Raw genomic sequence first — 12,723 nt, 5'->3', positions numbered from 1 at the left:
TTGGATAAATAACCTGGAAGTTGCATATATGGACTTGGACAATCTTCCCCATTTGAGCTAGCTTTTGGGGTTGAGTTAGGTGGAAGTTTCAATCTTAACATGATATCAGAGCTCAGGTTCCACTGTTATGTGTTGGACTGCTTATAATAAGGCCACCCGTTCTGCCCATAGTTGGGTCATTTATAAACTTCACGCTCCAGATGTTCATTCCTGGGCGTGAGGGGGTGTGTTAGTTATCCCACATCGATTGGATAAATAAACTGGAAGTTGCATATATGGACTTGAACAATCCTCCCCCCTTGAGCTAGCTTTTGAGGTTGAGTTAGGTCCAAGTTTCAATCTTAACATGGTATCAGAACTCAGGTTCCACCGTTATGTGTTGGACCACCCGTTCTGTCCATAGTTGGGTCATTTGTAAACTTCATGCTCCAGATGTTCATTCTTGGGCGTCAGTTGGATAAAATACCTGAGAGTTGTATATATGGGCTTGGACAATCCTCCCCCCTTGAGCTAGCTTTTGAGGTTGAGTTAGGTCCAAGTTTCAATCTTAACATGGTATCAGAACTCAGGTTCCACCGTTATGTGTTGGACCACCCGTTCTGCCCATAGTTGGGTTATTTGTAAACTTCACGCTCCAGATGTTCATTCCTGGGAGTGAGGGGGTGTGTTAGTTGTCCTACATCGGTTGGATAAATTACCTGGGAGTTGTATATATGAACTTGGACAATCCTCCCCACTTGAGCCAGCTTTTGAGGTTGAGTTAGGTCTAAGTTCCAATCTTAACAAATATGTTCCCTCTCTTTAATTTTGATCAAATAGCAGATATGCTCTCACCAAGCTTGTCTGCTCTCTCGTTCAATCGTCTGAGGGGGAAGTCAAATAAATGTATGGTTCAACACTTAGTGCAGTAGACTCGGCCCATAGTATCTTCAATACACCTGTAGATATTTGGTTGGATGACACTATACACAAGATCAAGTGTGAATATAATACAATTTTCCGCGTCTTTTGCAATTTATTATAATTTCTTAAATCCAATTACAACAAATATTTCTCTCGATAATCAAAAAAGGAAGAAAAAGAATTTGCCCGTTTCGAACTGATCAACCATTTCATGTGCTGGTAGGCTCAGGTTCAGTTTAACTTCAGCAGCTTTTTATGCATCCACATCTGCCGACAGAGACCGTGGAACAACCAATTACTCTTATTTTAGTTATCTTCACATTTTGAATTTACAACTGTTCCCAGATAATCGTTACAATCTTTATTTGTGTTGAATTCATCCGTAATCATCGTAACTTTCCGTAAATCGTAAGAAGACCTTTTATGATATTATCAAGAACTTGACAAAAAAGAAAGGAAAAAAAATTGGCCTTTAATTAAGGTTGAAAAATTAAACGAGAGTACTCCATGGACATAAAATGTACACAAATACATGTGTCCAAACCCTCAAGAATGCTTGGGATAGAAAGTGAACTAACGTTTATTGATTCCAGCGAGTGTCGGCCGAAAAAGGTCGGAACTTGTGAACATGAAAGGTTGCCCTTTTAAACATGCATGTTCCCCGCACATGCTCTACCTTGACCCACATCCATGCTTTTTAAATAATATATTTTATTTAATTCTTGAGCTACCCTCAATTTACAATATAATATATATGATTTACGTTATCTTAAGCCAAATATTATATATGACATTTTTTAAAAATTTATTTCTAATTACATATTACCCAATGAAGTTTGTTCCTAGATCCGAATATATATGTGCATGTGTATGGCAGTTGTTGTAGCAAATGGCATTGGAAGAGACAGGGGGATTGATTGATTGATAGAGACATGAGATACAAAGTTGACAAATTTTAAGTTACCGTTGGCCAATATTGTTTCTTGGGTAGTAATTTGTCGTTATCCGTATTTGTAAAATCAATGAAAATCTCCTCCATTATTTCATAATTCTATCGTGATGTTACTAAAAACACTAGAATAATATAGAGGTCAAACATAATCCAATCTTATACCACAAACTCCAATTGCTACACCGACAGCAAACAGTACTTCCCAACTACGATTAGTGGGGAAATGTGAAAACACACAACAAAGAAAGAAGAAAAGAAAGAGAGACAGCTACTTATTTTCCCACTGACTAAAACATGTACTATTTTACAAACTATGGAATACGCACTCTCTCCTTTGGAGAGGGCTACTACACATATCACAATTACCATACACGCATACACTTGCAAGCAACTAACAAAACAAAGAGCAACTCTAGGTGCTGTTTTCGAGTCCACACGAGATTTGGATAGAGAACCAGATTTTGATCCTTGGGATAAGATGAGGGATTTCAGGAAAAGAAGTTGAGGCGAGACGTGTAAGTGGCTTTAGGGGTCCAATTTCTAGGAATCACGTCCCTGGCCGAGAGCGTTTTCGCGGTTGAGAGTGTAGTTAACTTCACGGAGAATGGTCCTTGAAGAGGTCCAGCAATAATGCACCAATTTGCACCCCATATATGTGTCATATCTAACCATTGGTTTGAATTTGCCTGCAATTATACAACGAAATCTTTTCAATTGATTGTACACATTATAATGAAATATGCATTAATTGTAAAGAAAAATATCCATGACAAGTTAGTCTAAATGAAAGGGCTCTTCAGGGTGCGTGAGATTTGATCAATAATCATGTGTTCGATAATCTTTATTAACACTTTATCGGACAACATGTAACACATAGTTTACCAAATGCAATTTACCATGATTTGCACATTCTACTATTTTAGCACAAAGATTATCATTACATATAGAAAAATAACGATGACATATTCTATCATCATTAAAAAAAAAAAAAAGCAAAAGGGTTGTTATTCGTTAATTCTTTGCAAACAAAGTTAGGTAAGCGGTTGGAGCAAAGGGTCACATAAGAGGCTACTTTTAGATAGTCGTGCAAGTGGAGACTTTTTGCAAGAGACCAAGAATCCCCTCCCCCTTTTGACTCTGAAAAAAAAAATACTTTTGTTGTCCCAATATCGCACTTTCACTAAAATAACTTAAAAAGCAAAGCAAAGTCTTTGAACAATTCCTTTTAACTCGAGAATTCGATCCATAGAGGTTACCCTTAATAATTCTCTTTCACATTTCAAAAGGGATTTTCCTAGCTATTAGTACAATACGCGTAAGTGGTGATTTCTTTTTGTTAACTTAAAAAAGAAAAGGGAAATTAGGCACTCTAAAATCTGAATAAGTTTACCTGTCTTATGTGCATGGACCCAACATCGCCATCTCCATCCTCAAATTCAACTAAAAGTGAGAGCCAAAAATTTGTTGATCCTTCATTCACTCGAAATGCAATGTTTTTTCCTGGATACTTGCACGCAGTCCTGTGTACGTAGCTCAAATTCAAAAAACTTAGTCTGGTTTTAACTGAAAATCTTAAAGATTACCTTAATTATTTAGGCTAGATACATGTAGGGTCAAATGTCAATACATGTTTTGTTTGGTTGGCCAATAATTCTTGGGGTTGATTATTACTTTAATAAGTCACTAAATGACAAAACTAAACAATGAGACCGTTAAACACACTGAATCATGAAACGGAAATCGTAGAATCACATGATTCCGTACTGTTATTTACCTGCGGTACATGACAGAGATTTCGCCCCGGTTTCGGAGCATGCCGTGACCACCGGCGACCGCCATGCGGCCGAAGGCGGCGCCGCTGAGATCGAAATGCGTGCGCCCGTTTGAACAGTAACCTCCGGGGCATTCGTCAGTTATAATGACGGTCACCGCCCTCCTCGAGCATATGGAATTGTCCAAGCACTTCACTTTATAGCACGCGCCGCAGCCCTCCCCGCCCTTGAACAGAACCGGGCTCACTGCTCCAACTCTCGCCCTGAACGGCTTCACGTCCACCAGAGATCCGTACCCACACGCCCCGCCGTCGCTGCCGTCCCCTTCAGGGCTACCGTACCAAGTGGCGGTCGCTGGGTACCAATGCAGGTCGGCCACAGCTGCGGCCGTGACCACCAGAATGCAGACAAGAACTAAGTAGAGTAGACCTTTCATAATGTGGAATGTTAATCGTCAAACCACCACCTAGCGGCGGCGCGTGGGAATCTAGGCGAACTGTCTGCCGACGGTATTTTTGGTGGAGTTGGTCTGTTGAAACTTTGAAACAGGAACTGGGCAACTGCATGTGTATATATGTACTGAACAAACTCTGCTATTTACTCGCGTCGCTCTTTTTGTTCGCTTTACATATATCAACTATTTTTTTATTTGCCACATTTCATTTCTTTTTTAAATTTAAAATATAAAAAAATTTTAAAATCACATAAAATATAATATTTTTTCGTAAATAACTCAAAAAAATATAAGTCTTACAAAATTTATTTGTGAAACTATTTCACGTCAGTTTTTGTGTTGCTATATATATTTATGGATGTTACTCGTATATTTTACTTCAAAATAAAATATTTAAAAATTATACATGACAATGGGGTGATTTGAGCAGGTCTCTTGTGAGACGGTCTCACGAATATTTATCTGTGAGACAGGTCGACCCTACCGATATTCACAATAAAAAGTAATACTCTTAGCATAAAAAGTAATACTTTTTCATGGATGACCCAAATAAAATATCCATTCGTCTCACAAAATACGACCCGTGAAACCGTCTCACACAAGTTTTTGCCGAGTTGATTTAGAGTTATTTAGGTTCCAAATTTGGACCAATATTTTAGATTGGACGCACAACTTTCCATTGAATATAATTAATTATAAACTATCACTAGAAATAAGAAAAGATTTGAAGTCGTTGCAATATCTATATAGAATCTATTTAAAACATCAAGTGGTCTGTTGATTATATTTTATGGACTATCTTACAAAGTTAAAGTGGGACCTGACGACAGTTAAGGCGTTAAATCCGCATGACATAATCCACGTGTCTGCTTGTAGGTGTCAATGCCTATTCTCTCATGAAGGGGAGTTAATTTGGTTAAACCATTCGATATTCCTGAACATTGAAAATCTGAATCAAACATATGATATTTTAGAATTAAATATTTTAGATTTGATGTTAATACATAATTTTTAAGTACTCAGTCATATATAATAAATTTTGATATTATGACACATCTTTTTCAGACAAAATTAGATACAAAACATTGAAAACTGTCGTTAATAAATGATATTTGAGTACTAAATGTTTCAGATCTAACAATAATATATGATTTTCGAGTATCCAAACATGTATAACAAATATTGACATTAATGACACGTCTTTTTCATATGAAAATTCGGTATAAAACATTAAAAATCTTGTATTGATATATGATATTTGAATATTAAATATTTCAGATTTGACACTAATATATGTTTTTTTAGTAACCAAACATGTTTAACAAATTTTGGTATTAACGACACATGGTTTTTTCAAATAAAAGTTGGAACAAACGTTAAAAATATAGTACTAATATATGATATTTCAATATACTCTTTCAGATCGGGTACAAATATATGATATTTGACCACACAAACAAGATTATAAAATATTGATATAAATATAGTTGTTCCAATTTTATACTCAAAATTTTATTTTTTGTACCAGGTCTAAAAAAAATTGTTTTGAAATATCATATGTATGTTTTAGATTTTCAATATTTTATACCGAATTTCATAGGAAAAATAATTCTGGGCCCAAAGGGTACATTTTTTTAAAGTAATTAGGGATTGCAGAAAAAGTTTCGGTCTTGCAGAAACTGAACACACGTTTAATTATAAATTTGGAAATTTAAAAGAAAGTCTCCCAATTGAATCCTTATAATGTAGATTTAGATTCCAAAAAAATAAATCGGAATTGTAAATAAAACTAGAACCTGAACTGTGGAATATCGATAAAAAAATTTACTTCATAATATGTATCTTGTCTTGTGCTTATTATCCTATTTAATAGTGCATTAATATTTTGATTGCTATGAAAAATTACAGAGATTCAAAGAAGATAATTAATTTGATCAAAATATCATGAAATATAAAAACATAGAATACATTCTAGTTATAGAACAATGAAATTCACCGGACTTGATGGGGATGATCTAACATCTCTAATTTCTTCTTCTTCTTTTTTTTTTTTTTTTTTTTTTTTTTTATCATTCTCTAATTTCCTTTTGAAAAATAATGAAGTTGATCTAGGCTAAAATTTGTTAGGCAAAAAACTAATGTGAGACGGTCTCACGGGTCGTATTTTGTGAGACATGTCTCTTATTTGGGTCATCCATGAAAAAATATTACTTTTTATGCTAAGAATATTATTTTTTATTGTGAATATCGATAGAGTTGTCTCGTCTCACAGATAAATATTCGTGAGACCGTCTAATACCGTCTAATACTTACTCAATTGGTTTATACCCAAAAACAAACTATCGATATAAGATTCCATTGTCTCAAACATGGAACAATTACATGAATTTCACAACAGTTAATGATATTTAATTTATTGGTATCAAATACAGAAATACAAGAGCTTGAAAGCTTAAGGAATCCATGTCACAAAATGCATATTTATCTATCCATCCTTCTTGTCTCGTGAATTAGTTCTGGTTGCTAACATAAGGAGACAGAAGGGATAATATGAAATGTAGCGTGCTATCCTATTACTTGACGTAAATGGCATGCATAGAGGAATCAGGAGGACCAATAAAACCGAAAGGAACACAAAGCCTGTGACTAAAACAACGGTCCTCAGCCAGTGAAGATTACGAACCACTAGGAATATTCCGGCCGTGAAAGCCACGGACATCATGGTAAGAGCAATAACCAACAACGGTAGTGCTACAGTGACAGCATCAAGCACTAACCTAAGATCACCTAATTGAGCCCAAATGAGAGATACGGCGACAACTATGGAGCTATACATGGCTATAGTGTCACAGAAAATAAATACGTGAAAGGCTTTTTTCCTTAACATTGCTGCCATGCCAATGTTTGTCTCAGAAATGCTATACCCACCAGGCAAAGTGAAACCGGCTGCAAAAGTTATTGTGGCTACAAGAGTTGATACAAGCAATAGAGTGTTAACTCTGTCCTTGTATTTTTCAGTCCAATAGCTCGAACCACCCCGTTTGAATTTGCTCTGCCTTCGAGGTGTTCCTGCTGCTTTCAGGGCAGACCATGTCAATCGCTGAAAGACATTATAGAGATATCATGTGTAAGATTATTGGTGGCTTGTCAAGAGTTGGTTAAACAACCTCAGTGATACTTGGACCAACAAAGTTTATATAGATCGTTTGATTGTTTTAAAGTATATAATTATAATGGATAATCTACATTGCTGGAGCTTATTTTTCTCTATGTTTTGTAATACACCGATTATCGAATTTCACTTATACTGGTGTCATAGAAGAAAGTTCTATATGGTTAGTAACTTATCATGTTTCCTCTAATTTTAATTTTCTTTTCACTTTAATCCAAACGGACATTTTCCCATTTTTTAGATTTGTTTTTCCTTCATTCTTTTCTCTTGTTAAGTTTTATCAGGTCCGGGAGAATTAGGGGTAATATTGGTGCAAAATAAATGATTTTTTTTAAACATTTTTAAGAATGGCTGTGACTATCTCCGATCCCCTTCTTTTTTGTGCAGACAATTTATTTGCACAGTGATTTTGGAAATATGATAATATAGTTTAAAGCCTTCATTTACAAGCTAAATAAAAGCTCTAATTTTTTTTTATTCATCAGGAAAGGTAGAAGCATCCATACTTGCTTAAGAAAGAAAGCAGAGGGGTTCATAGTGCGTACCTGGCGAAATGGGGGATTATCAGACATGTGAAAGTCAGCAGCATCAAGAGCTGTCACCCCCTTATCATTGCTCGACGTAATGTCCACTCTCTTGTCCCATGTCAAGGCATTTACAATTTCAGGATGCCAGTTTATGGCGGCCAAATGCAGGGGTTTATTTCCATATTTATCGCTCATATTTATAAGTCCATTGAGTTCGGGATTGTGGAGAATGTATTTGACCACATTAAGTTTTCCATTTTCAGCAGCAAGGTGTAAAATATTTCGACCATATTTGTCGAGCAGCTCCACCGGATCAGCAGGACAGTAGTTAAGCAAAAGGCATACGGTAGCAACATGACCTTTAACGGCCGCAAGATGAATAGGGAGCGAGCCACTTTTGTCTCTTCGAGTGGCACACGAAGCATTCCCTTTCAGCAAATAAAGAACCACCTCGACATAACCTAATGAAGCAGCATAATGAAGTGGTAACCTCCCTCGATCATCTTGTAGTTTTATGAATCGTGGGCTTGAATTTAATATGACTTCTAACACATCTGTATTTCAGGAAACTATAAATTGAGCATTAAACAATCAAAAGCATATACGCTAGTCGTATGTCTTTGCTTCTAACCAAAGCTATTCATGACGTGCTCCTCAATAGCATGTTAGAAAATATTTCTAGCCAATAGACTTGGAGTTTACTGAAGTTGATATGATCAATGCTTTTTATAATTTAGAATACCCATGTGTTCCTGGAAAAGCAAAACAAATGCAAAATGTGAAATACCTAGTTTTTTGTTCACAATAGCTGCTTCAACGGGAGACTTTTCCTTCAACAGATCATTTAACCGTTCCTGGTCTGTTGAATATTGAAGAATTGAAGAAACACAGTTGGCAAAACCAGCTTCAGCCGCCAAGTACAACCCATATATTCCTTGTTTGTTGCGTTGATATAATAGCTCAGGATCTTCTTTGATCAAATATTGAACAATAGATTCTCGACCATTGATTAAAGCTTCGTGGAGGGCTGTGTTTCCTCTTTTATTCTTTGCCCTCAATAAGTTATTATTATCTGCCTCGTCTTTAGTCTCTTCCTGAGACTCGGGTACATCTGAACCCAACAAATCATGATGAATTAGCACCAAGGTTTCCACCATTGATTCATTTCCAGCTTTTGCAGCAAGATGCAATGCGGTGTCTCCATTGAAATTCTTTTGGAGTATGATGGATGGATCTTTGGTTGCTATATAATTTACTATGCCGTAATTTCCATGTACAGCTGCTACATGAAAGAACGTATTCCCAATAGGGGTTACCCTGCTCAAAATTTCACCGGAGGATACATGGTTAGTCGCTGAAACACGATCGAGGATGCTGCTGAAATCGTTTTGCTTGCCGTTTTTGGCAGTCAGATACAAGTCATAGTCCTCGAATATGTCTGTGCTTTCCCGTTCCATTGTTACCTGATTGTCACTCTCGCTGCCACTTTTTGAATCCGGCTGATGCAAGCCATGGTACTCGAAATCATATCCTCTCTGTAGCCTCATGTCCAAATCAAGCGCGCTACTTTTGGTCATTTCCATGTCGGAAAATGGAAACTGGCCGGGAATTGTGTGAAAAGCAGAATGGGTTCTGGGGTAATCAAGTGGACTCTGGAGTAAACCATACGAAAAGAATTTTTTTTTATTTTTTTTTAGTTTTAGAATGGAACCATTTCATTAATCAAATCAGCAAGTTACGGGATACAAGTGACCTAAGGAATGATGGAATTGCTTCTAAGAAATCGAAATTACAACGAGATTGAAATTTTCAATCCAATTCATGTTTCACTTTGTTAGCACCACGAGACGATAATGGATTATAGATTGATTGAAAAATGAGCATAGATTTCGAATATACTCTGAAATAAATATTTTATTCTTATTTTAATTTATATTCTATTTAATTAGAAATATTAGTATTTTGTATTTCTAGACTAATTTAAATTGATCAAATGATTAGATTTAATCCTGGATAATTTTATTTTTAAGATTTATTTAATGTGATTTAATTTAAGAACTTATCTCTAAGATATAACATCCAAGATTTGAATTGAGTTTCATTCTTAACAAACTCTTGTTTCCTTGTTTATAGGATGTGAGTATCTATGAAAAGATATTTTAGGGCAAAGAGGGAGATATATATGGATGGAATGTTGAGAGAAGAAGCGACGGTTTTTCAAGAGGATTGCTACGCAGCTTGTAAGGTCCATGAATCTAATTCACGTAACATAAGTACATGCAATCTAGGATTTGTTATTTTTAAATATGTGTTTAATTATTTTTATGCCTTTTATACATAAATTGTGCATGATAGGATTTAATTCATAAAATTCATGCATTAGGGTTTCTAGATGCATTTCATGTTCGAACGAGGAACGGGGACCGGAGAATTTTTAGGAAAATTATTTTATTTCACGATTTATTTTGATAGATTAATTTAAAACATTTTTAAATGTAATTTTCAAAAAAGGGAATTTTTGGATATTTTTACCCGCGGGATTTTAGTTTTTTTTTACGGTAAGCAAATTTTATCAAATCGGAGGATTTTTTTAAGGGTCGGCTATTATTTTCAAAACCTTTTCTACACGAAATATTTTTCGGGTTTATGATTAGATTTAATGAAACTATTTTTAAGCTTATTGGGCTTAATTAACTTTTTAAACTTTTAATTATCAAATTTTGGCACATTATTTATTTTTCAATCATTTAATTAATCCTAAACCTTATAATTAGTACCTAATTACCTCCTTAACTCCCCACTAAACCTATTTACGTTTCAATAGCCGCCCACCTCCTCCACTCACAATTCCTCTCGTGCTGCAAAGATTTTCGGTGCCTTCATTTTTCATTTCAAGCAAGGACTCCTCCCTCTCGGCCGTGTGTCATCGATCGTTGTCCAATAATAATCACCAAGGCACGCATTTGTACCATTCTTTATGCATCATATACGATTTATTATGCTGTAATATGGTTGTGTTTGTGAGACGTCCGATCCGAACGTGAGCTTAATGGTTTCCAATTTTCCATGTGTTTCTTGCATTCTCTTGTTGTCACTCACGTTCTTTCCTACAGATGGTGCAAGGGGCTGTTGTATAAGGTTGTCAAGGTCCTGTACAGATCGGGAGTGTGAGGAGTAGGTGCTGGAATGGGAAGTGATCGGGTTTAGTTGAAAGCGTGAAGGGCTGTGCAGATCGGGAAGCTTGTGCAGGGTTCGGTCCTTGTTTCTGCCACGCCAGCTGAGCGAGAGCCTTCTCCAGCCCTGGTCCAGACCCTGGTGGGTCTGAATCAGGGTCTGGAATGGCTCGAGCCACGCTGGAAGGAGGGATCGAGTAATCAAGCATGGGTGAGATGGCGTACCGCGGTAGCAGATTCTTGGTGACTCACGGTTCTTAGAGGTTTCCAGCGTGCATGGAGGAGGGTTTGTGGGTCTGGTAGGTACCTTAGGGTCTGGTCTAGGTCCTTAGTAGGCTGGTTCGGGGCTGGTGCGTTGGGTTTGGCCGATGGCGTGAGTTTTAGGGAAGGTAGTGCATGAGGGAGTGACTTTGGAAGGGGCCGAGAGTTTTTGTCAAGGTTTGGGAATTTCGGCCGTGAGTTTTGGGTTGAAAATTTTAGTTCAGGATCTTTTAAGTATTTCTAAGATATGGTAGAAAGTTGTGAAAATTTTTTGGATGTGTTTCGAGTCGATTCGGATTAAAACCGGGACCCCGGTCCAAGTTTTAAAACGAGTCGGTTAAGTTTGAGTTTGGGCTCGAGTTTACGTCTAGGAGTACTTTTAAAAATGTTTTGGGACATTTTAAGGAGTTTTGTAAGCTTCGGGTAAATTTTAGAGGTCCAGGAGTGAAACGATAATTTTTGGGTTTCCAGGGGCGAAATGGTCATTTTGCACCCGGAGTGAGATTTTGGTCTTGACAGCGCCCTGAGCACAAATATTTGATATTTTAAATGTTTATGTATCGTTTTTATGATTTTACGCAATTACGATAAATACATTGCATGCTTGGTTTAAAGGAAAAGTTACGCATATGCATGTTTTTATTAAGTGATGAAAATGATGATATTTTTGAAGGATGTGATTTGGTTGTGACTGACGATGTATATGTATACGATGACATTAGATATGATGAGCTGAGGCCCGGGCTCAGTGGGCGGGTAATGCTGTCGCTGATGTCCCCTGCCGCGGGGTACCACGGTTTTTATAGATGGATCTATCGATAGAGCTGATACGAAAGTCACAACTAATGAACTAAATTCAATAAAAAAAATGTTTAAGTTTATGCTGATTTGATGAGCTGTTTTGACACGTACATGATGACATGAGATGACATAATTTGACACGATATGATTTTCCACGACACGTTTACGTTACGTTTTTAAAGTTCATGAAATATATGTTGATTATGATATTTTTCACTGTTGTGTGCTACGTATAGGTATTTGTTATTTATGATACATGTGTGTTGAGTCTTTAGACTCACTAGGCGTGTGTGATGCAAGTGAGTTCGATGTCGAGAAGACTGGAGATGCTGGGCTCTGAGTCAGTGGACCTGGTGGGCGACACGACCCGAGGACCTATGATTTTTCCGCACTATTATGATTTCATGTTTTGAGAGGATACGAGTATTTTTACGCTGGTTTATCTTACTGTTGGATGTATGATTTTTCTCCTGTTTTTACCCCGTTATATTTTTATTGGTAAATGCTCAAGATAATTTTTAAATGATGTTTTTATATAGGATTGCATGCATGCGATTTATTTAAATGTTTATTTCCAAACGAGAGCTTTTTTTTAAAAAAAAAAATTAGTTCTGCATTTTAAACCAGTAGACGTTTCAGTTGATAGACGTTTCACAGCTGCTGGAGGATTTTCTGAACACACAAATTCTGTTTTGGAGATTTTCGAGT

General features: G+C 36.5%; 2 protein-coding genes across 3 annotated transcripts; both read right to left on the bottom strand.

Moving 5' to 3' along the window:
- Nucleotides 1–1,983: 1,983 nt before the first annotated feature.
- On the bottom strand, nucleotides 1,984–4,209 carry LOC140978202 (expansin-B16-like). The gene is made up of 3 exons (XM_073443061.1): nucleotides 3,630–4,209; nucleotides 3,246–3,375; nucleotides 1,984–2,541 (listed from the first exon to the last, which is right to left on the bottom strand). The coding sequence occupies exons 1-3, from the start codon at nucleotides 4,061–4,063 to the stop codon at nucleotides 2,344–2,346; spliced, it is 762 nt and encodes a 253-aa protein (XP_073299162.1). The 5' UTR covers nucleotides 4,064–4,209; the 3' UTR covers nucleotides 1,984–2,343.
- A 2,193-nt stretch (nucleotides 4,210–6,402) lies between these two features.
- LOC140978189 (protein ACCELERATED CELL DEATH 6-like) lies at nucleotides 6,403–9,364 on the bottom strand. Of its 2 annotated transcripts, none has more exons than XM_073443040.1 (3): nucleotides 8,568–9,364; nucleotides 7,799–8,334; nucleotides 6,403–7,181 (listed from the first exon to the last, which is right to left on the bottom strand). In XM_073443040.1, the coding sequence occupies exons 1-3, from the start codon at nucleotides 9,361–9,363 to the stop codon at nucleotides 6,567–6,569; spliced, it is 1,947 nt and encodes a 648-aa protein (XP_073299141.1). In that variant the 5' UTR covers nucleotide 9,364; the 3' UTR covers nucleotides 6,403–6,566. The 2 variants fall into 2 exon arrangements, with proteins under 2 accessions (XP_073299141.1, XP_073299149.1); XM_073443048.1 differs by having other exon boundaries at nucleotides 7,799–8,241.
- Between the last annotated feature and the right edge of the window lie 3,359 nt (nucleotides 9,365–12,723).

The sequence above is a fragment of the Primulina huaijiensis genome, chromosome 1 (genome assembly GCF_012295235.1).
Source record: "Primulina huaijiensis isolate GDHJ02 chromosome 1, ASM1229523v2, whole genome shotgun sequence".
NCBI lineage: Eukaryota > Viridiplantae > Streptophyta > Magnoliopsida > Lamiales > Gesneriaceae > Primulina > Primulina huaijiensis.
This window is presented reverse-complemented; position numbering and strand designations above follow the sequence as displayed.

Excerpts from the sequence above, each read along its gene's own strand:
- LOC140978189 (XM_073443040.1), bottom strand. The coding sequence starts at position 9,363 with ATGGAAATGACCAAAAGTAGCGCGCTTGATTTGGACATGAGGCTACAG. Across the intron at positions 8,335-8,567 it reads TATTGTGAACAAAAAACTAG|ATGTGTTAGAAGTCATATTA; the intron begins GTATTTCACATT and ends CCTGAAATACAG. Across the intron at positions 7,182-7,798 it reads ATAATCCCCCATTTCGCCAG|CGATTGACATGGTCTGCCCT; the intron begins GTACGCACTATG and ends AATGTCTTTCAG.
- LOC140978202 (XM_073443061.1), bottom strand. The coding sequence starts at position 4,063 with ATGAAAGGTCTACTCTACTTAGTTCTTGTCTGCATTCTGGTGGTCACG. Across the intron at positions 3,376-3,629 it reads ATCTCTGTCATGTACCGCAG|GACTGCGTGCAAGTATCCAG; the intron begins GTAAATAACAGT and ends CTACGTACACAG. Across the intron at positions 2,542-3,245 it reads GGTCCATGCACATAAGACAG|GCAAATTCAAACCAATGGTT; the intron begins GTAAACTTATTC and ends GTATAATTGCAG.